The following is a 24,202-nucleotide window of genomic DNA, read 5'->3' on the forward strand; positions in this document are numbered from 1 at the left end:
TGAAGTTGAGAATATACTCACAGAAAAGGGTATATTTAAAAAACCAAGTCAATTGAGCTTTAACGTTGATGATGAATGATTTGTCTATTCCAGCAATAGTATATTTATTTCTTAATAAACGATCGTACATTACTCAAATAATATATGATTGAAATTGATTAATTCTTACAATGAATGCTACTTAATTCATAACACAAATAATGTAACAACTACATGTAAACCAAAGATACGTGCCGTACGTTGCGAAATAAGAATTTTATGCAGTAAGCTTTTAATTTTCCTGAACCTAGTGTAGTTTCACACGATATTTCGTCTCAATGCATGCAAGTTAAAATAGTCATGATTAGAGCTATTATCTTCTTCTGATCATATTGAGGTTGGGTTAACACAGTCACTTAGCAGCTTGATCCATCTTTGCTCTTCGTCAGGTGAAGAAGCCTTGATTACATGGATGGGAAGGCCACCACATCCTGCTGATAGTTTCTGACTCAGCACCTCCTTATCCTCTTGCAAGAGATCGCAATTTGCCAAACCAGCCCACATAAGAGAGCATTTCGACAGTGGATTATTCGGTGGTTGGTGAACTGATGGTTGGATTGACAGTTTGTTTCCGGGAATCTGGGGTTGTTTCGATTCTGCAGTACTATCTCTTGATTCTGATTGTTTTCGTGGTTCACCTCCATCATTACTGTTATTATTTTGTGTAGATTCTGATCCGCTTCCATTATGACTAACATCATCTGATTCCGGAATATCACCATCTGGTGTAGATCCTGGTGGTTTTTCTGATCCTTCTCTATGTGGACTATGATTATTTTCTGGTATCCTTACTCCGTGGCTGTTATCAACATTTGATCTATCGTTTGATGAGTGTATTTCCCCTGATTGATCTTTGCCCGGACTATTATCATAGGTTGATGGACCTTCGTGAGAACTACCATTAGGTGGTGGGCCCTTCGTTACAGACTCTGATCCATTTTTGGTACCACTATCATTACCTGATGTCTGTGAATGTGATGTATGAACACCATCATCTGGTGTAGATACTGGTGGTTTTGCTGATTCATTTCCATCCGAACTACCGTTATATTCAGATATCCCTACTCCCTGCCTGTCATTAACACCTCGTGTAGGGTTTGCTTGTTTCTTCGGTCCTTCTCCATGTGGACTATCCTCAACTGGTGTAGATCCTGGTGATGCCTCTGGTCTATTCCCGTTGTGGCTATCGAGATCTGATGAATGAGTTTCAGTATTTGATTCAGATTCTGATGATGGCCCTAGTTCATTTTTGTCCATTCTATCATAATCGTCGTCGTCGTGATAATCGTCGTCGTCGTGATAATCGTCATCATCCATGTTTTCGTTAGATTTACCATTTTCTCGAGCTACTGATGCTGGTGATCCTGGTAGCATCCCTGATCCATTTCCGTTATGACTATTCTGACCTTCTGGTATTTCTTCGTTAGAGTTGCCATTTAGTCCAGCTTCTGGTACTGGTGATCTTGATGATTTTTCTGGTCCGTTTCCGTTATGACGAGTACCTGGTATAAATTTTGATTCGTTTCCGCTCGGAATATTACTAGGTACTTGTGATACTGATGGTAATGGCTGCAACGGATCAAGCGGGTGAATCTCTCTAGACCTGGATGCTTGACATTTCGGCAAGGTAATACAATTCCCTCCTGCCTTATCCAACAACTGACCCAACGCACACCTACAGCCAGGTTTGAAAATCTAAAATCAGGTCATTAGTCGGTTACGAATGATACGGATATTCAATTGAAATATAACTCTTCAGACTCTTACCGGCAGGCATGACTGATTACAAAGCGCTTTGAAATCTACTGAGTTGGCGCATGTCCACAAACTTTGAGAAGCTCCAATAGGGCACGGAGGTGCTCCTGTTACTCAGAAAAATTAGAAAAATTACTCATTATTCAATCCCCCACGTACACCATTGATACGATGTTTCGACCCGCCAACCTGCCTTATCAGCCAGGGTTCATGCATCGTATTGACCTTCAGAACGTAAACGTCTTCTATGACTAGCCGTAAGGACGGAAAGCCAAACTCCGTACTTAACGAGTTAACGATAATTAGTGATGGGCGATGTTTGTCGATTAATCGAAATTATCGTCCATTCATTTTTCATTTGATGTTTTCAACGCCCGATTAATCGATTTTCGATTCTGTTTTCGAAACATCAATGTTTTCGACCAAGCTAACAATTTTCTTCATTTTGTTATAGAATAATAATGGTGATTGATTGAGAATAAAAAAAATTATAATTCATCCGCAATTAGGAATAATTATTTTTTACAGTATCAAATATCAGCATCAATATTATAGATAGTAAGTGGACAAGTCCAATCGTCTATTGTTTTTTAGATTAATATATCGGTTTCAACCCTTATCAGTAACAATATATATCACAATCAACTTTTAGTGCAGCTTCAATTAATGAACAACCCTGTTCCGAGATTCAAAATTTAACTCTCCAGTAGTACTTATCATTGAAACGTAAGGTCCTCGGGTTATATTTTTTAAATATATATTTTTCAATAAAAGCAAGATGAAAAAAAATGATTAAAAAAAAATTTTTTTTCTGTGTAATGACAAAAAACATCATTTTTTTAAATAATCGATTTTTCTCCCAGAAAAATCGATTCACAACATCGATGTTTTTTTTTAAATATCGCCCATCCCTAACGACAACTACTTTATATGCAATTTCAATAGACTTCCGCACGGGGCACCAGATAGTTTCTGATAAATTCCATCACATTCCAAATTTCAATTGTATATAAAAATGAAATTCCGCGAATTTCAGAGAAATACAAGTTTTGATTGGAATTTCCTCATCTTTTATCAAGCGCAATTGAACAATGAATTTATAACAATATGTAACAGTTAACCATCAGCACTCACCATTAGCACAGTTGAGCCAAGTTAGTGAAAGTAGTATGCTGAAACGGAGCATGATGAACTCTTTTCACTCCAATCAACTGAATAATGACTGAAATATCGGCTACCTTTTTATACAATTCAAGATGGATTTATCGAAAAATGGAACGTGACTTTTGATGGAACTTGTCGTAGCATTACAATATCACCTGGTGCGTGTCATCTTTCGTAACGAAAATATTATCAAGGGTTAAAAACAATGCAGGTTTCAAACCGATAAACAAATTAATTCTGATAAATTTGTTGTCTCTAGGGGAATCCAGCACTGAAATTCAAGTAAAAGTCGAGGAACCATCTACTCAAGGCGCAAATCTTCCGTTTAAGCTCTAGTTGATCTCAACACGAAAAAAAACTAATTTCAATTTACGTTACGATCTCAAATTGAGACTTGTAGATGTCTCAAGGAAACATTTTCGAATATCTTAATTTGAGAGTTTCGAATGTCTCAAGTTAAGGATGTTCGACACCCTTTTAGCCAAAATTGACGTTGTTTTCATTTTTCTGGCAAATTATCGATGGGAGTGACGTGAAAAAATATAACGATTTTGTGGTTTGTCATTCTTTAATGGCTCACGAAGTTGCGTAGTGGTGCGATAATTTTCATGCGTTTTTTCTACAGTTTTGTGATTTTTTTTTGAAAGTTTAGAGAAAACGCAGGAAAATGTTCGCACCACCTTAAAATTTCGTCAGTCATTAAATAATGACAAAACGGAAAAACGTTATATTTTTTCACGTCAATTCCATCATAAGTTTGCCAGAAAAATTAAAAAAACGTGAATTTTGGCAGAAAGGGTGTAGAACATCCTTAAGACTTGAAAATCTCAATTTAAAGCCGCTGAAAGTTTCAAGTTGAGATTTGAAAGTCTTAAGTTAAGACTTTTAGAAAACGAAAAATTGAGATTTTCAAGTCTCAAATTGGAACTTTCGAAATTTGAATGAAGAATAATATTCATCGAGTCTCATATCGATCTCAGAACTTTGCGGGGAAAAATTGGGCCCATAATGGTAATCATTAAAAATCTTTGGATCTATGCTGCGAGCGGTAAAACTGAATTTTTATGGCTTAAACTTGTTAAGGATAATCGAGCGAGGAGGAAATGTAGGAGGTGAGGCGGAGGGGTTTCTATTGTTTTCCTGCAGAAAGCCAATTGCTGAACAAAAAAATTTTTCCCTTCGGATTTAAAATTCAGGCAATATTGAATAGGAGTTCTATTAAATGGGAGTATCTCTGGTTAAAAATTATTTTTGGAGCTAATCAAATTTATTTGTATCCCTTCCACGCATTGAATGGTTTTCAGATTGTTTTTTTTGTAATACCTGCCTCAAAAGTTCACTTTTCGAAGCCGTTTAGTGTGTGTAAAGTGGTTTTTTTACGCACAATGTGCGTAAAGTTCAGAGGTCGTGCGTAAAGTGAATTCTCGTGCGTAAAGCTTCGCTCGAAATTAACTCGAGATTTACTTTACGTACCTTGAACTTTACGCACACCGTGCACAAAATCAATCACTTTACCCCCATTACGGTGGCGAACGGTGAACTCGGCAGGTATTATTAGGTGTGTGAATATGACTCCGCCCTTTTTCAACAGATGTCGTTTTTAGTATTGCTTACGTGCACTAATAAATGGCAAAACTTGTATTCGATAATAATTTATGTTAGCTGTCAAACGCACTACGTGACATTTGGTTGAAATGTAAGCAACAAGTGTTTTTACTTCCGTGACAATCTCGGTTTTCATTCCAAGTAAACATCATTTGCGGGAAGTGTTATTACACTATTATACTGCAAAGAAAAGTGTAGTGAAAACTCATCGTTTGCTTGTGGAGATTTACGGTGAGCATGCTCCATCTAATACAACTTGCAAGGAATGATTTCGACAATTTCAAAATCATGATTTTGGCACTGAGGACAGAGAACATGGAAAACCACAAAAAAATTTGAAGATGCTGAATACTATTTTCGCTATTATTAATAAACAATGCTTCTAGGCGACAATCTTTTTCACTCAAAAATTATTGATCACATGTTCTAAATGTGTCTAAAGTTTCATGACTCTGGCTGCATTTTTTCCTTGGGTTTTGCAGTTTTTTTTTTTGTGATTTCCATAAGATCACGTGTTAAATGACCACTTTTTCAAAAATTCATAATAAATTAACCATGCTTCCTAGCTGAAATTGAATTTAAACTAATTCGAGTCACCTCAACTACACTGAGAGAAAAATTTCCTAATATGTAGACCATATTTACTTCAGAGTAGTAAATTATTTTCAATGGCTTAAACATTAGACGGTTTTGGCTTCACGGTTTTTAGAATTTTCCACGCCGAAATTCCTTGAAATTTCAGTGGTAATTAAATTTCATAAAAATTTCCAAAAAGTATACCAGAAATTTAGCTGAAAATTTTTAACAGTGTACATATTTTCTCTCCAAATTTTAAGTTGATATCTCGATTTTTACACAAGTTAGCGTGATTACAAAGTTTTTTTAAATCAAAAAACAAGAACGGGCATAGCTCGAAAACTTTGCATGAGCGGGTACATATATTCTGATTGATTTATATAGAAGGCATCGGAACGAATATTTTGAAAATGAAAAAATCCAAATGGGTCCACTAGCTTTGAAGATATTTGCGTAAAACGATTTAGAAAAGAAACGCTTTTTCTAAAAAACTATTAGATCGATTGGGCTGAAATTTTGCACCGGGTTAGGGCACATTAAGACCTAGTCTGATAAAATTTCAGATTTTTTGGATTTACTTTAGCCACTTAGTTACTCAATGTTCTAAAAATTGACCACCGGGAAGGTGGGGGTGAACATGCTCACATACAGAGATGCTCGCTCAACTTCGTATTTTTACGTATCAGACCAGTTTACATCGTTTCCAATCAAAATTAGAGAATGTGAAAATTGGACGATTGAAACAAATTGTAAAACATCCTCCACAAACAGGTATTCTTTCATTGAATTACATTTCGCTCCAGGATTACCTTTCGTACAGTAAAATTTGCCACGATTTTCTAGGTAATTTTTATCCAGCTTTTCGCATACGAAAAAACTTAATAGAAAAACCTACCGAATTCATCAGACAATTCTATTGGATGTCTATTGAACTTCCTATTAGTCGTTGATCGTAACTACTGAAAAGTTCAAAAGAAAATGGTCTATAGAAAAAGTTGATTGAGTTCCATTTTTCTATAGAACTTATTCCATTGAGATATTTTCTATAGAATTTCCTCGGCTCAAGTTTTGTTGTTTACTTTTCTTGATGAAAATAAAATAAAAATAGAATGAAAAAAAAACGTGAAAAATTTGAGCTGATGAATTTTCATAGAAAATATCTGAATAGAATAAGGTGCATAAAAAAATCGAATCCTATTGACCGGACTTAGTATTCTTAGAAAAAAAAAAAATTCATTAATTCAAATAGAATTGAAATTCAGAGAGAAAAAAATTCCGATCCGCCCAGCCGAGAATCGAACCCGGGTCTCCAAGTTACGCGCCGGGCACTCTTCCAACTAAGCTACCGGGACCACGCGACTTTCCTCACTCCAAATTCAACTCAGCACGCCGCCTACCTTCTTTAGGCAAATAATCAATTCATTAATTTAAATAGAATTGAACATTTTAATAGAAACGTCTAAAAACTAATAGAAATTTCAATAGAATTGTCTAGCGAATTCGCCAAGTTTTTCTATTAAATTTTTTCTTGCGTGAAAGAGCAAATGAATAATTTCTTTATTGTGGAAATGAAGTTATCCATTTGCATTAAAAATTATAAATTTTATTATCCAAGCGTTATCGAAAGATGCGTGACTGATAGATGAATGATGATATTATATTCAATTTGTTGTAATATTGCTTCCCGGATGATTTAATCTCAGAACAATGATTTCATGTCCGTGGAATGTCACGTCTCACCATGATATCAATTTATCTTCATTGTTATGTATTTTTGGAATATTGTATTTATCACGAAGGTTTATATTTTGCTTATCCATGCAACAAATTTACATGCTTAATTCATCAGACCAAAATGTTTAAAAATATTTTCTTTTTCAAAATTTACTCATGAGTGTGGATGTTGAATCACATGAATGTGATTCAATTTAGAAATGTTATGATTAACAATCTCCGAATCTGTGGTGTGAACTTTTCGCAACTGTAGAAGTTACTTCAATATCTCCAGATCAGTTCATCAAGATTTCAGATTACAAGAGATGTCAAAGATCTGAAAAAGTAATAGTTGATAATTTCTCTTCCATCGGAATAAATTTATTTATTTAAGTGGAAAATTTTAAATTTTATTATTCCGGCGTTATCGGTATCCGTGACTAATCATATATTTATCAGACATGATGATATAAAATTCGTAATGAAAGTTATTTCTGCGAAATTTCACGTTTCAGTTGGAAATCAATTTGTTTTCTTTGTGATATGTCATTGAATCAGTGAAACGCTGTATTTACCACGGAACATTATAATTGATTTATGCTTTTTGAAAGAGAGATTGTAACGTTTTTCGTCATCGTTTTTTTCGGCATAGATTAGCTATCACAAACTTATATGAACAAATATATGTAAATTGAAGTATATTCTATATACTCACATATATGAGCGAATCTGCAAATTCTATATATGCAAATCTACCTCCACAGTTTTGAAATTTTTTCTATTCTAACCTAAAGATATAGTCGAAAACAAGAAGAATGAGAGCAATCGGAGCCGTCTGATTCAATTATTGGCGGAGATATTGAAAATTGATTTTTTTTCTTTTGAAAATATTTTTCTCAACTCCAATTACGATCTACTACACTGTGCGTCCACGGTCGGTCCGGTCCCGATCAAGTCCAGGTCAGGTCAGACCAGAACGCGGATCCGGATTTGATCAGGGCGAATTTAGCTGAACATGACCAAGCCAATCACATACGAACCGGATGACCTGTCCACCGGTATCAATAATCACTATTCACAATGTTTAATTCAAAATAAAAGGTAATATACTTTTTTCGCTGCCAATTGCCCCTCTTAATGGATTCCTAATACAATTACCGCTGATAAAACGTTAATTTTGCCGACGCCAGGGATCGAACGGGGACCATGCGATTACTAATCCTATATCCTAACCTCTAGATTCTTGCGCTACTACTGTTAAGGGGACAAATTGAATCCACTATTTTTTAAAGAAGAATTCCTGAATTTTTTCATGACGAATATTGCCGTGAAATGAATGCATAAGTGACAAAGATTTTCTGTTCCGTTGTTTTTTTATTAAATCGCTCATCTCTGTATTGGTGATAGGTGCGGAGTTTCTCACAATTGAGGAACGACTTTGCGGATGTAGACACATTTTATTTGGGTACCGGATCATCCATGGGGATTGGGAGTACGACAATGAATGTCACATCGCCGGCTAGGAGATCTAGATCGAGGGGGCCATCGACAGTATCACTGACTGGAGCTGGGGAGGATATTGGGAGGCAGAGGAGAGCACGCAGCAAGAGTAGACCACGAGCTCTTTATGCACCGGATTCTGAGGTCGTTCGAGTTAATGGTAAGATGGTCCATTACTTTAATTCACAGAACAAAGTGTTTTTAGTTTCCAGGACGAAGTTACTGATTTCGAGAAACTCATGGTTCTAGCATGCAACACAAAGAAAGCAATGTTTCGATTTTCAGGGATATAACTAATTTTTAGGAGTTGATCCCCAATTTTTAGAATGAATGATAAATTTTGCAGTTTCGGCATAAATTACCTTCACGTTTAGTAAATTTTTCCAACTCAGCAAAGACAAATTCATTATTCGTTTCGTACCTTTTAGCCCGATATAATGTGAAAAAGACCAACAAATGGATTTCACTCCACGATTACTTGACATGTTTGGTAATTCTTGTCCAAATTTTTTCTCCGTGTGATCATCCTTTTTGGAACTAATTAAACAGTTATTGGTCATTGACTTGTATTTCTAACGCGGAGTTTCAAACGACGAATCAATGCACGTTCAGTCAGTAGTCGACGAATCAATGCACATTGAATCAATAGTCAGAAGGTCAGAAAATTAGTCAATGACAATTAAATGAGCTGACCACGTGGAATAGGGGTGCGCCCGATACTCAAACGAGACTTGACTTTGGAGGTTGTCGCTCTAAACTCACATGGAAATTTTTGGGACTTCCTCAGTCTCGAAAGGCATAGTATTGACTCAACTTTTCACGACACCAAGAAAATTTATCTCGTCTCGTGCTCTCCTTTTTCCTATTTTTAACGTATACGAGACCGAGACTGAAACCGAGACCAAACATAAAAAACCGGGAAAAGTGAAGATTGTGACGAGACAAATTATCTCGGGGTAATGACCATAGGAGACGATAGTATGCTTTTTGAGACTGAGGTAGTCTCCAAAATTTCCATGTTTTTCTAGAGCGAGACGGTCTCTTCAAAGTTAAGTCTCATCTGGATCTCATGCGCAGCCCTAACGTGGAAAAATTAGCCTCATTTTGCATCTCTAGTTTCACTTCGAAATTGACTTGATGCATCTTAGTCACACGAAGTTTCAATCCCAACAATCGACAACATGTTTTCTTAAAGATTACAGTGTAGTTGAAGTACTACGCGATGAGCCTGCCAAAGTAACAATTCGCGGCCTCAGACGTTCCTTCTATCCCCCTTCACACCTTCCCCTAGTGGACAATTCCCCACCCGACAAGAAGCTCCAACTTGAATGGGTCTATGGATATCGAGGAACCGACACGAGACGAAATCTCTGGGTTCTCCCCAGCGGAGAACTTCTGTATTACGTAGCTGCAGTGGCTGTCCTCTTCGATCGAGAGGAGAATTCGCAGCGTCACTACATCGGGCACACTGAGGACATCACCTGTATGGAAGTTCATCCCAGTAGGGAATTAGTGGCGTCGGGACAAAAAGCCGGAAGGCACAGGAAAGCACAGCCACACGTTCGCATTTGGTCAACAGAAACTCTATTGACTCTTTATGTTTTCGGAATGACAGAGTTTCAGATGGGTGTGTCAGCTCTGGCTTTTTCACAACTTGTGAGTACTCCAATTAAAAAAGTCAGTCATATTGATAGACTTTATATCATTTTAACAGCGAAGTGATACAACGGTTCCAGTAGATTTTGACTATTGGTCAGTTTTCAATGAGTATCTCAATGTATTTTCAATGAGAATCTAAGGCAGATAGCAAAATTTTGGTAATAACCTTTTGTAAGCTCTCAATTTGCTCTATACAAAAAAGATTTGTTTGAAACGCAAGCGAAATCCAAAATATTTCTTTAAAATTTCATCTCAAATGAAAAGTCAGCTGACAATAGTGTGAGGGCTGTTCCATCATTTTTTCAATTGTTTCCATATATATATATATATATATATATATATATATATATATATATATATATATATATATATATATATATATATATATATATATATATATATATATATATATATATATATATATATATATATATATATATATATATATATATATATATTTTTTTTTTATTGGTAAGTATCAACCCAAAGGGCTATTTACAAAAATAAATTTCATACAGAGTACAAAGAATAACGGGATATGGGTATAAATAACATTTGATTGATCAGTTGTCAGGTTGTCGTTCTAACATCAGATTCTTATTCTATTCTTTTTAACAAATTGATGAATAATCTTTAGTGGTTCTAGGTCCCTTGCAATCAGGAATGCAGCTATAGTGAACGGCTTGGGGCATCTATGTTTAATTAATCTTTCATCCATTTCTTTTCGGTCTATCTCGGAGTACTCCGGGCATTCCCACAAGACATGGTTAATGTCTTGCACTTCCGCGCCACAGCTGCATACCTGTGAATCAACTATTCCTATTCGTTCCAAAAATTTGTTCAGGTGATAATGATCTGCACGAGCTCTGTTGACCCACACCACCAAGTCTCTAGGGAGCTTGGCTCGATGGTACCAGGGCCGTGAGCCTTTTTTCCAATAGTTTTGAAAGTAGAATACCCCTTTCGGTTTGAGTGCCTTCCCAGCCTGGGCCAAGATGTTCTCTCTAGTACCCAAATGTCTTTCTTGTTTGAATCGAGCTTTGAAATCGGTGGCTGGGATTGGATATCGTTCCGATTCTACTTCTACCGCATTCTTTGCTAGATTATCAGTCATCTCATTCCCCTGGATCCCCCTATGCGCAGGAATCCAGCGGAAGGTGATTTGAGAATTGTGTGGATTATTTTCTGAGAACTCCAGATATTTCTTTTTGGCAAGTAGAATATACGGGTTGATATGGGGGTGGAAGTGGATGGACTCGAGGCTCTGTAGAGCGCTGAGGGAGTCAGAAAGAATGAGCTGACTGAGCTCTTTGTTACTATTGGCTAAGTCTAGTGCAAGATTGAGGGCAATGCACTCCGCGCTATACACCGAGCAGTGATCGTCTAGAGCGACTGAGGTGTCAGTGTCCAAGCCTGGGCAATGACATCCAGCGCCCACATATTCCGTATCTGGGTCCTTTCTTCCATTTGTGTATATTACATTGAAATTTCTGAATTGGTTCACGAGTTCCTGATTCAGAGCCTCATTAGAAGCTGGGAGAGCTTGTAAGGTGGTTCCAAGGTCACTGGTGGTTTTGATGGAGGTGAAAAGGGTGGGAAAATCATGTAGGAATACCAAAGTTGGCACTACTTTCTACTGTTTTCTCAAGCTGTAAAACTTCCCTTCTCTCAAGCTGTAATACTTTTAGTAATCAGCTTGTCTCTGACCAAAGTCCTAGTTCTTTTTTCCTTAAAAATAAGCGAGATGGTATCATACACCTGGGTGGAGCGATTAGATAAGACTTGAATCAGGTAGGACTTTGCAAGGAAACGCGCTCGATCCTCCAGCAGCATCAATTTCGATTCTCCTATTAAGATGTTGGTCGGAGTACTGCACCTATATCCCAACGCAAGTCGGATCGCCGTGAACTGAATTCTTTGGAGCTTCGCTAGATATTTCTTTGTTTTGGGAAAGTATGCAAAGAGTCCGGATCAATGATAGAGCGGACATAACTTTTGTACAACCCAATTAATGTTTCGGGATCGGTCCCCCACCGAGTGGTGCGCAAGAATTTTATAATATTTAGGGCTCTGAGGCATCTTTGTTGTTACATTGAGATTTGATGATTGAAATTTAGTTTTTGGTCAAATTGGATTCCTAAGAACCGCGCCGTCACGGACGAAAAAATCTCTTTACTTCCAATTCTAATTTTCGTATTTTCAGGGGGCGAGCCCTTTTTACTGAAGCGCAAGACTACTGTTTTTTCTGGTGCAATGCTTAAACCAAGATTTTTAAGATTGGCTATAACTTGATCGATTGTATTTTCCAGGATAATTTTATCTGTTTGCTCATTATCAAGTCTCATGTATAGGGCAACATCGTACGCGAAGAGAGATGACTCCACTCTGGTGTTGATTCTCCTGAGTATGTTTCGCGTATATATAGTATATAAAATTGGGGATAGAACTCCCCCCTGCGGCAGACCCCTGTAGACAGTTCGGGTACCATCCCCAGGGCGTCACAATGAAGTATTCTTTCACGAGTTAAAAACTTGACAAACCTCAAAACAGAGCTAGAACAACCAATTTCAGCAAGAATGTCCAAAAGGATGTCACCGATGACATTATCAAATGCACCAGTGACATCCAAAAAGACGGCCAGTGTCTGCTTTTGTTCACGGAAGGAGTCTTCGACATGAAGGGTAAGATTCACCAAATTGTCCCTGCAGGAAAGTCCCGATCTGAAACCTGTTTGCGATATAGGAATGCTGCAGTTTCGTTCGACCCACCACTGGAGTCGATTCTTTATGAGTGATTCATAGAGCTTGAGCACGCAGGAGGTAAGGGCGATTGGTCTAACTCCTGTGTTACTACCTTTCGGAATAAAGTGAAGAAATGAGCTTTTCCATTCCGGGGGGAATGCTCCTGAAGTATGAAATTCGTTGAAGATATCTAATAGGATAAGTTTCAGTTGTACTGGTAGTTTTTTCAATAGGGTATAATCGATGCCGTCGAGGCCTAGAGAGGATTGGTTTTTCCTATTGTGCAATGAAAAGTTGAATTCGTCAAATGAGAAGGGTTGGTCGAAGAGGGGATTAGGTGGTGAGGGCGGGATTTTGTCGGGATTCGTGGGGCATCCATCAGGGCTCAGCCTTCTCAAGGCTGTTTTTATCTTGTCTAGCAATGAGTCAAAATCGCTTGGTTTTTGTTGAACATTTACCCAAGCGTTCTTCAAAATTTTGCACGTATTCCAGACGTACTTAATATTCGTTCTCGCATTTAAGCTCTCTTGAAATTTTATAAAGCAGTGCTTTTTCTTTCGCTCGAAAGTTTTTCTAGCTACTGCGACAGACCTTTTATATGCCATGAGATCCCTGAAACCCCTAGTATATCTCCACTTTTTGTATGAGGCTCTGCGTAATCTAAGGACTCTGTCACATTCTTGATCCCACCATTTAACCGGATTGCGATGAATTTTGGGAGAAACTAATTTTCTGCGCGGAGTGCATTTTGCTACGTTGGACACAATGTTATCTATGAAATATCGATATTTATCTATTGGACTGAGATTGTCGTACATAGCTGACAGGAACGAGGTGAAAGATGTTGACAGTAAATCTGTTAGTTCGTCCCAATTAGTACGGACCGAGGTTATCTTGAAGGATTTTTTTTGGTATATTACTTTACGGACACCGAGAGTAATATAAAGCGGAAAATGATCCGAACCCCATGTCTCTTCGATTGCATTTATAGAAATAATATCTGCTATGGCCGGAGAACTCATTGCCAAGTCAATATTAGATTTATTTCCCCGAAAAACGTCAAGGTAAGTGTATGTGTCAGTATTGTGCAAAATAATATCGGTGTTTTCAATACAGTTGTAAAGGCGCGTGCCGTCTGTTTTGCTTTCCCTACAATTCCATGCAATGTGTTGTGCGTTAAAATCTCCTACTAAAATACAATTGTCTAGACTTTGGTAGATATCTAATAATTGCTCCCAATATTCTAATTCGAGTGATTGACCAGGACGGCGATAACATGCTATTATGTTAATTTTTGGTTGAACATTGTTTATTTATATCGCCGCTAATTCGACGGTAGGGTGAGGGTTGTTAATTTTATCGAGAATTTTAAAAGAAATAGTATTTCTCACAAAAAAGATGATGCCTCCTCCAAGTTGCTCCTGTCTATCTACTCGGTGAGTGTGAAAACCAGGGTATTTATACCGCTTCCTGTCCTCCTTGTAGAGTTTTGTTTCAACGCCAATAAAGATGCCGATGTCCTGTAGAGCGTTCTCGATGGCCTCACGATGACTATTTATTCCTCTGCTGTTCCAGAAGACAATTTTCAAGTTGCATTGGCTAGTAGTTGGGCCCGGCTGATGTGGTGTGGATTGACTAGCCATGATATAGTTTATGATTGGGAACTGGTCGAGGAGGTTGAGGTGAGATAACTATCCTCTGCTTGATTGCCATGAATGCTGTCAAATTTGTTAGCCAGTCGTGTCATTCTCCCTTTTAATGATCTGTCATCACAGTAAGGAAGAAGTTTCCTCAGAGTAGTGGCCAGCTCCAGAGGATCTGCGTTCCACTTCATATTCAGAACTCGAGTATCTTTGATCTCATAGGATTCATCGATTAATTTGATAACCTGGTCATAATCAAGACAGTAACTGTCCTTGTATTTGGACATTTCTCTGGCCATGCGGCGTGTCCACTTTCTCATGAACTCATCAGTTAGTACTCGTTCCTTTTTAGATTTTTTCGGTTTTCTCCGATTTTTTAGAGACACGAAACCATCAGAGTCTGACACTGGAGAAGCAGTTGGTTCAAACTCTACAGGTGTATCCGGATGAACTCGTTTACTGGTATTGGTGTTGCCGATTTCCATCGGCTGCGGCGGTGCCTCAGGAGGGTTGGCCGGTTCTGCATCCTCGGACGTTTCTGGCTCATCGCCTGGAACCCCAAGGCCGTCTCCTGCCTCTCCTTCTTGCTGTGAGGTACCTGAAACTACTTGGCTGAAGCTCAAAGTCGCTGATGGTGCGCGTTCTCGAGCTTTAGTCAGCCTCTGAGAGATGCTGTGTCGTTGCTCCACTGCACCCTGAGGGCAGTTTTTAGCGATGTGGCCGGTTGCATTACACTTGTAACAGGCTTGGCTGTCAATTATAGTGGTGATCATATGTGTAATACCTTTAAAGACGACCTTGATGGTCTCTGGGATCCTGAGTTTATCTTCTTCATGGATTAGGAGTTGCCTCCTGCCGCTGGCAACATCATAGCCCTCCCTGTCCAGTTTCAAATTTATAAAAGATATCCTCGATGCCATCTCAATTTTCTCTTCTCTCAACGCTTCTTCAATGGGTCGATGAGGTAACTTGGGATCAACTCCTGTTAGAATGACTTTGCGGGTTTTCTGTTTCTCTGGCGTGATGATCAATTTATTTTGGCCTATAAATAGACTGGTATCGGGAGAGGTGAGTTTGTCAACAAGCTCAGGTGTCGACACGTAGATGGAAACACAATTTCTTCCCGGAATTCTCGTATAGGCCTTGACGTTTATACTTCCAATAAATTCGCCAACGGCATAAATGTATTCTTTGACTGGTGTACCTTGTATAGCTTTGATGAAGATGCTTTGTTCCTCCGTAGGGAAAAACTCATCTTCCAGGGTGTCACTGGTGGCCTGTGAGAAGGAGCGGGTCCCAGCTCTCGGCGTAGTCTGCTCGAAGTTGTCTGTTTTTTCACTGGACTGAACAATCTCCCCAACTTGGTTCGTCTGTGTCGCCATCGTATATGATAGTGTTGATACACTAACGAGAACAAAAAACCACCCAGGTGCAGCCCAGGGCGGGCTAGACTCCCACGTTAGTTGCTTGTTTTGCCTCGATTAATTACTTCGTCTCTATTTCTCCGGGCCGCTCAACGGAGCAGACCCAAAACACGTCTTGCCTCAACGAAGGCTCAAACGTGACTCATCATTTTTATATTTATATGATAAACATAAAATGACTATAACAATATTATTCATTTCTTTCTTTGTTCGTGCGCATGTGCTTCATTATATCGTCGCATTAAAATCAAAGGGGCGTAAGTGCCAAAAAACCCATTTTAAAACTGAAAGGGGCGTATGTTCCGAATTCCTGTTTTTTCAGTTTTTCATGGAATTTCTGACCAAAAATCGGAAAAAAAAATCTAGGAAAAAGGCATAATTGCTATATTTCAATGGGAAAGGGGCGTATCTCCACACTTACGCCTGTTTCATTTCATTCAAAAAATGACACTTACGCCCTTTTTACATTATGTGTTGTGCACTTCGGATGACACATTTCATGTTGAAATAAAACGAAAAGGGCGTAAGTCCCACATACGCCTCTCTCTCATTATATCTTAGGTCTACTCGCGATAATGAGTTTTATATTGTTATATCAACATAAAACGCTTTAACTATTTTCTTCTTCCTTTATGGTCTCATTTTCTTCCGAAGTGTTCAAAGCAGTCACGACTCGAAATTTCATACAGATAATTTCCTGAAATTCGCAGTCATAATTTAAAAAAATGAAATAAATTAATGAATGAAATCGAATAAATTTAGAAGAAAATTTTAGAAAATTTTAGTTTAGTTACTGATATTTCTCATGAAATTGTTTCATTCAAGCAAAAAATCAAAGGGAAATAATTTGAACATTCATGATGAGAGGGAGGGAGGGGAGGTTAATGTAGAATCAAATATTATTTATTATTAGGGCTGTAGTGCATGTGATTCCGTTTATACTTGATGAATCAATAGGAACGAACAGTAACAAATGAAGGGACATATATATTGGAGTTACGCCCCTCTGTGATTATTGCTTCAAAAACAAAGGGACGTATGTGCCTGAGTTACGCCCCTTTGGAATTATTCATTCTCAATATGAGCTAGAAAAGAAACAAAAAGTATAAAAAGAAAGAGGCGTATGTTCTGGAGATACGCCCCTTCAGTACTTGCTAGTCGGACTTACGTCCATTTGCCACTTCAGAAATTTGTCCACAAAAAACCTTTCATAAGTTGAGAAAACTCCATTTCGAAGGAAAAAAAAACATACGCCCCTTTGGTATTAAGAGAAAAAAAATCTCAGAGAAATGGCACTTACGCCCCTTTGATTTTAATGCGACGATATATTTTCCGTCCCGGCGGGCGCAAAGTTACATTTCCCTCCCGCTTCGCGGGAGGGAACTCTGATTTTACGCCTACGCCGAGACAGAAAATCGCGTTCTAACCAGGGGAGGTAAAATAAAGGACCCTCAGCCGCGTGCTTACCAACCTCGCATTCGGCTCGGCTGGTAATTGCACTGGCGGCTGAGAATCGTTTATTTTCCCTCCCTAGGTTAGAAATATACTATTTTATGCCCAAGTGCAGTTAACATAAAATAAAATGAAATGAAATCGCAGCGTTTTTATTTTATCCCCTGATACTGGATAAGACGCGGCGATTTGAAGCAGTCTCCCCCCCTTATGATCCCCATATGACCTCCACATCACCCCTATATGACCCATATTCTGAGCTTTACCGGGACCCCATTTCTGGCCCTTGGTTTCGAGTCTTAATTTTTCATCTTAATTTTCTATCGCCAAAAGTCGATTTTAATTTTTATAATATAGAGAGGATATTAACTAATTCTCATTAATTTGGTGATTTTCTGTTTCTCTTCAGAATGGCGGTAGTTATGTCCTCGTTGTTGATGCTGGAAGGGAAGCTATTCTATCAGTTTGGCAGTGGCAATGGGGTCATTTACTCGGCAAAGTGGCGGTAAGTATGATGAAGATGATGATCACATTAGTCCAGCATTTTGAATCTGTACATCCGTAGCCAAGTGGTGAAACGTTATCAATGTGTATCTAAACGTTTACACCGCAATCTCACTTACGCTCATCTATTATTAAACTGTCTGTTTCGAAAAAAAAATAATTTTAGTGGCTAAAAATAGTCGTGAAATCTCTTTGGATATATCATCATTCATCACCCAATATTCCCCCCTAGTAGTTGGAATATAATTTAACTCGTTGAAATTCATATTAATTAAAATCGTTCATGTCATGAATTCTTATCAAGAAAGTTATTATTTATCAAAAAAAAATTGTTACTTCCCTTCCTTCCTTATCTTACGAAAATAACACACCGAATAAAATGTACGTATCTCATTAGACCACTTTGCTACTACAATTAATAATCAATGAAACGGTCACCGAAGTCATGAATTAATCACTTATCTCCTCAGACATTACAAGAAGACTTGACCGGCGCAGCCTTTCATCCTCTCGACGACAATCTCCTTATAACCCACGGTCGTGGCCACTTAACGTTCTGGAACCGGCGCAAAGATGGATTCTTCGAGCGCACCGACATAATAAAACCAGTAAATAGCTTGATACAATAACAATTATTAACCTCTTAAGCCTAGATTGGTCACCACAGGAGAGAAACGCCGCAGCGCGTCGTTTATCATTTCTTATCATTCACTGGCTGAGCGGAACATTCTGAGAACAATTGAATTTATCAATTGACGTTTCTCGAAAATTATAGAATTTTTTAGAATGATTTATATTCGGAATTCATGAAGAAACTCAATTATTTCGAACCGAGGAATAATTTTTTTCCATATTAAGTATATCTTCGTTCAAGTACTTCGTTCAAGTTGGCAAGTTTTTCTTTTAAGCACGATTTCCGTTTTGCTAAAAATTTTCATTGCTTATGGAGAGAAATATTATATTCAGTAAAAATTACGGAAAAATTCACGTGTCCTGCAATGGGGAATCGTTTTTCGGCAATTTTTATAGGAATGAAAGAGAAGAAATCTGAAATATTCCGTGAATTCTCAGGTTCATCACAGAACAAAGTACAAAATTTTCACGTAATTTTTTCCGAAGAAGTAAAATCTTACAGAAACTTGCCGACTTATTATGCCTCCAAAATCACAAATTCTTGAACGTTCCACAATTTTTATGAAGCTGGGGAGTTATTTATATGTTCCGTTCCGTAAAATTTCTCAATCGTTGGAGAAAAATTACGGAACGACTTGCTGTCCAGACAGCGGTGAGTCATCAGACGGGTGATTAATTTTTACGGAACAAATCGTAGAATTTACGTGGCGATTCGCACAATTTCAGTTCCGATTCACACTTTTTATTAAATTTTACTTCGCTCGCGGATTGAGTTTCGAAACGGAATTTTTACGTTATTTTCTAGTAATTTTATTGAATTTTTCTCTCCGTGTTGAATTTCTTTATTCTTCTGATAAGCTTAGCCGAAATAACTCAGAAGCGAATCCCTGCGGAGATGACCAAGTCGGAATTTCACGTGTGGTGACCAACTAGGGGTAAAACAATCCGTAATATTTGCTACTTCGTTTATAGCCCTCACGAACGCACGTGACCAGCATTCAATTCGAGCAAGATGGTGACGTAGTGACAGCAGACTCCGACGGATTCATCACGGTTTATTCAGTGGACGCGGATGGTGCCTATTTCGTTCGAATGGAGTTTGAGGCCCATAACAAGGGCATAAGCTGCTTGGTGATGCTCTCAGAGGGGACTTTGCTTTCTGGTGGGGAGAAAGACAGGAAAATTGCGGCATGGGACTCTTTACAAAATTACAAACGGATTACGGATACTAAGGTATGTACATTCTGATTAGACAGACTTTTATTCATTTACATTTCCAGATCGAATAGCTTGTGTCAATAGACTGATTTTTTAAATCTAAATGGAAGAAAAATTGGCTTTTGTTAAGATGATTTGTTTTGTGAAAATAAATGTTTTCAATTATTACATAGTTTATGTAAAAATTTGATGATGTAATAAAACGGTGATTTTTCATTTTTAAAAATACGGCGGATTCTTGGATTTACAGATGTTGAGATCACCGTTAAATCACGTTCGCACATTTAAAAAAAAAATGAAATTTGATAGATTGGCCAGTATTAATTTCCAGGAACTCAACTCTAAGGAGAAAAAATTATTAACAATTTCACTAAAAATTCTGATGTATTCTAAATTTTTGAAATGCAAGAACACGAAAATTGAATAATTTATTTGAAATTTCGACTTAAAAAAATGAACACTCGGAAATGAACACTTTCAAGTTGCCCAGAATTTCCAATTAATTGAAATTTCAAGAAGGTATTTACCTAAATTTTACAGACTTTTAATGCATTTTATGGAATAATTAAGTCGAAATTCGCAGCTTGCACTAATTTTTTTTATCAAATTGTGAATTTTAAATGACGAAATTCCTTGAAAGTGCAGGGAAACAGCCACTTGATAGAAATTTCCAACAAGTGTAATGGAAATTTTAATCAAACTTGTTTACGGGTGCATTAAATTTGATTTAGGGGGTCAAAATCAGATAATTTCAAGTTTCACTGAAAATTCACTGTAATTCAAAATTTTTGAGCAGCGGAGAGACAAGAATTCCCATACTTACAGAAACCATCAATTCACAAATAAATGTTCACTACCAAATTACATACAATTATCAATTAATTGACAATTCAAGAATATAGTGACCTGAATTATCCTCATTTCTATTAATTTCCGTGGGAAAATTGAGCTGAAATTCACAGCTTTCATTGATTTTTTCATCAAATTGTGGATTTCGAAGAGGGAATTCTCTTCAACTTCAGCAAAACTGTCACTTGATAAAAGTGCTCAGAAACTGTGTCGAAAATTTCAGCCGAAATCTTTCACAAGTGAAAAAAAATCTACCGGAAATCGAAAGTCGTGAAAGCGAAATTATTTTATTAGACTTGGGGTGTTCCATTCGAGAAAGTTGAATGATGGCATTCATCAGGAATTAATAGAGGATGGTCCACCATCACATTTGGACTATCCACCGTTTTTTTAGATTTTCTTCTCAAGTTATTAACAATCGAAGTCGCTTCTTTCACATGAGCTCTTACGGAGATTTTTCGGCTTAGCACTGATAATACATATAGTTTCACGCTGATTTGAAAGGGCCCATGGATAAGAAACCGAATTGGTTGTTAATCACCCGCATACGAAATCTCGAAAAATTCGTATGTCACTCAACAACTACGATGAGTATACTATAAAAATTTCGAGACAATGTCATCATTTTTTTGCAGAGAAAACCCCTTCAATATCGGTCTCCCATTCAATATCGATGTCTTCATCCGTCAAAATGATGAATCATGCCATTCTCTTAAATCGAAGTTCTCCTCCTTGAAATGATTACGACAAGCGCAACCATAAACAGGAAACGAAATACCCAAAATAAATAACAGTAATCCATATCAAAGCTTCGTTTTCCTTTCCTGCACGCGATAAAAATCTTTTCAAGAAACACCTCACCCACATATATCCATACACAAACGAAAAATCCACAAGAATGTTTATGCAAATCCACCGGGACCCAGAATATCGTCAAAACAATTAATCATTTTCGAATGTGGGTGAAGGATCGATGCATCAACACAGTGATAAAGTCACTGACGCACCAAAAACAATGTATATGCACTAGTGTCCAGCTAATACGAATGCATAAATCGATTTCATTTTCATCAGTTACCAGAGGCAGCTGGTGGTGTGCGCAGTATTTACCCCCAGCGACCAGGGAGAAACGACGGCAACATCTACGTTGGTACAACACGAAATAACATACTCGAGGGCTCACTACAACGTAGATTCAATCAAGTTGTGTTTGGCCATGGTAGACAGTTGTGGGGACTCGCTGTACATCCGGATGACGAGGTCTTTGCCACTGCAGGACACGATAAAAATATTGCACTGTGGAGGAGGCACAAATTGTTGTGGACGACGCAGGTTCGTGAATTTGTGGTTCTGGTGGGAGCGGAGGGAGAGGAGTTCTTCATTCGGGTTAGAATTGAGGCCGAGGTATTTGGCAAAGGATAATTAACATTAATTGACCTTTCAGGTGGGCTTCGAGTGCATTTGCATTGCTTTTCATCCATTCGGGGTGGCGCTCGCTGCTGGCTCGTCAGAAGGTCATCTTCTTGTACTTGCGGCTGATACCGGCGCTGCTGTCGCGACGCTCAGGGTCTGCGGTTCGCCTATATCTTGTATTGGATATAATCCCAGTGAGTTTTCGTTTAATTCCTTATTATGAGATTTGACATTTCTCGAATATTTTTCTGTTGATTACATGAAAATTAATGACGCATTTAAATCAAATAAAACGCTTAATTTGAAATTTTTCTGTTGCTTTTAACCCCTTAAGTGAGTGAATTTCTGGAATTCAATGTTTGTCGATACTCTCGTAAAAGTGCGTGCCCACACAGTTATCAATTTTTAGTTAGTTTTGAGGTAATTCAATTAAGCTGTTGTTCATCTCATCAATGTAATTCCCTGCTTAGAATATTGTCATCTAGTGTTTATAGCACCAAATTAAAGATTATAACTCAATTTGGATTATTGAGTCACAGCTTTGTTTTATTCATATAAAAAATGTTGTATTTGGATATTAATATTATTTATTCAAAGTGAAAAAATCGATCATTATTTTCATTATATTGCATGAGATTCTCCTATCGTTAACATAAAAAATGGGAGATAATCTCATAATTCTAGCTATTAATGATGTTTATCTAAAATCACAAGTATTAAAAAAAAAATTGATTTTTTTTTCAACTGAGAGATGAAGTTATTCCCTTTATCTTGAGAAAAATTTAATCCACCAACCCACGTTGTTTTTGCCCGTGTACCCCAATTTTTCTTTGGCCATTCAATTCAGTATAGTTTTGCACATTACCTTGTATTTTTATTTCTATTGTTAGAGTTTTCTAGTAGGTAAATTACGCATTTCAACATAAATTCCATAAGAGCCCGTGTATAAAGAAAACTTATTTATTTATTTCTGGCGAGACTATTGTGATTATTTTTTTTTAACATCAAAGAAGTTAGTTTCATATGTTCTGCTATCAGTCAACAAAATTATAGAATTTTGCTTGGACATGAAATAATAAGATTTGCTGAAAATCGCTAAACATCCTTAATTCGAATCATCTCTGTTCGAAGAAAACCTTAGTAAACGCAATATTAAAAAAGCAGAATTATTCCATTTTCCTATGACCTAAATGATTTTGACAATTATGATTTATTCATGTTTCATAGAATGGCATTCAATTCTCCTCTTGTTTGTTAGACGGGCTTCATGAAAATTCGACGCAAGTCGATTGTACTCATGAAAACTACTATATTTGCTCCATTTGTTCAAGATGTCCCCCATGTTCGAGGTCTCATTTTCGATTAGACATATTATTGCCCATGTTTTTTTTCTTAGAAGGAAACTGATCCAATACAATAAATTGTATAAAAAAATCGAAATCTATTGACTTTTTCTATAGAAATAATTGCTAAATCCAATAGAACTGTCTGGTGCATTCGCAAGGTTGTGTTGATACGAAATGTTTACAGAAATCTCCATAAATTTACTTGAACAGAACTAGAATTGTTCATAGCCGATTATTCCCAAAATGTGTCTCCAATTGTTGAATTTACATCTTCACATGACTCTATTATATACTGGAATGGTAAAACATCCTCTGATTATTGGCTTTGACTGAACGATTGATATATTTATTTTCAGCTGGAGAGATGATAGCCATGGGATCGCAAAACGGTAGTATCTACCTGTTCCGAGTATCGAGGGACGGTTTCTCCTATAAGAAGAGCAATAAAATCCGAGGCACTCAGCCATTGGTTCAACTGGACTGGAGTTCAGATAGCAGATTCCTCCAGACAGTCACTCAAGATTACGATCTTGTATTTTGTAAGTGTCGAGTGAATGAGTAATATTTCATTACCTCCAACATTTGTCTGATTATTCTACAGGGGATGTGAAAGCGCTGCAGTCGGAAAAGAGTCCGATAGTGATGAAGGATGTGAAATGGCACACTCATAACTGCACCGTTGGATATACGGTTTCGGGTGAGTCTATAAGTCATTTTAAAATACTATGGAGTTAATGGGACATTCATGAGGAATTGAAAGTTTACGCAAACTCATTATGTTGAATAAGAATTTTTTATGGAGAACAAATCGTAAATTATTAACGTTTGATTGCACAGAGAAAAGCTGTTATTTTTTCGATGAAAATAAAAAAAATGGTTTTTCATTTTTTATACATATTGTTGTGTCGAGATTTCTTTCGATAAAAACGTTGTTACAGAATAAATACTTCAGAAAATTAAAAATTTAT

General features: G+C 37.4%; 2 protein-coding genes across 2 annotated transcripts in view; one reads left to right on the forward strand and one right to left on the reverse strand.

The window, feature by feature from the left end:
* LOC107042854 (echinoderm microtubule-associated protein-like CG42247) overlaps window positions 1-24,202 on the forward strand; it is a 98,024-nt gene that overhangs the window by 72,086 nt on the left and 1,736 nt on the right. Inside the window, exons 6-14 of the mRNA XM_029126449.1 lie at window positions 8,260-8,512; window positions 9,548-10,008; window positions 17,681-17,776; window positions 18,246-18,383; window positions 19,381-19,641; window positions 21,550-21,807; window positions 21,920-22,082; window positions 23,591-23,773; window positions 23,836-23,931. Coding sequence (XP_028982282.1) covers window positions 8,260-8,512; window positions 9,548-10,008; window positions 17,681-17,776; window positions 18,246-18,383; window positions 19,381-19,641; window positions 21,550-21,807; window positions 21,920-22,082; window positions 23,591-23,773; window positions 23,836-23,931 — 1,909 coding nt within the window. The remainder of the gene's footprint in view (window positions 1-8,259; window positions 8,513-9,547; window positions 10,009-17,680; window positions 17,777-18,245; window positions 18,384-19,380; window positions 19,642-21,549; window positions 21,808-21,919; window positions 22,083-23,590; window positions 23,774-23,835; window positions 23,932-24,202) is intronic.
* Window positions 66-3,006, reverse strand: LOC107042859 (stress protein DDR48). The gene is made up of 3 exons (XM_015264064.1): window positions 2,929-3,006; window positions 1,807-1,901; window positions 66-1,734 (listed from the first exon to the last, which is right to left on the reverse strand). Exons 1-3 carry the CDS (start codon window positions 2,978-2,980, stop codon window positions 367-369), a joined length of 1,515 nt encoding a protein of 504 aa, XP_015119550.1. The 5' UTR covers window positions 2,981-3,006; the 3' UTR covers window positions 66-366.

The sequence above is a fragment of the Diachasma alloeum genome, unplaced genomic scaffold (assembly GCF_001412515.2).
Source record: "Diachasma alloeum isolate Michigan unplaced genomic scaffold, Dall2.0 Dall_scaffold_00532, whole genome shotgun sequence".
NCBI lineage: Eukaryota > Metazoa > Arthropoda > Insecta > Hymenoptera > Braconidae > Diachasma > Diachasma alloeum.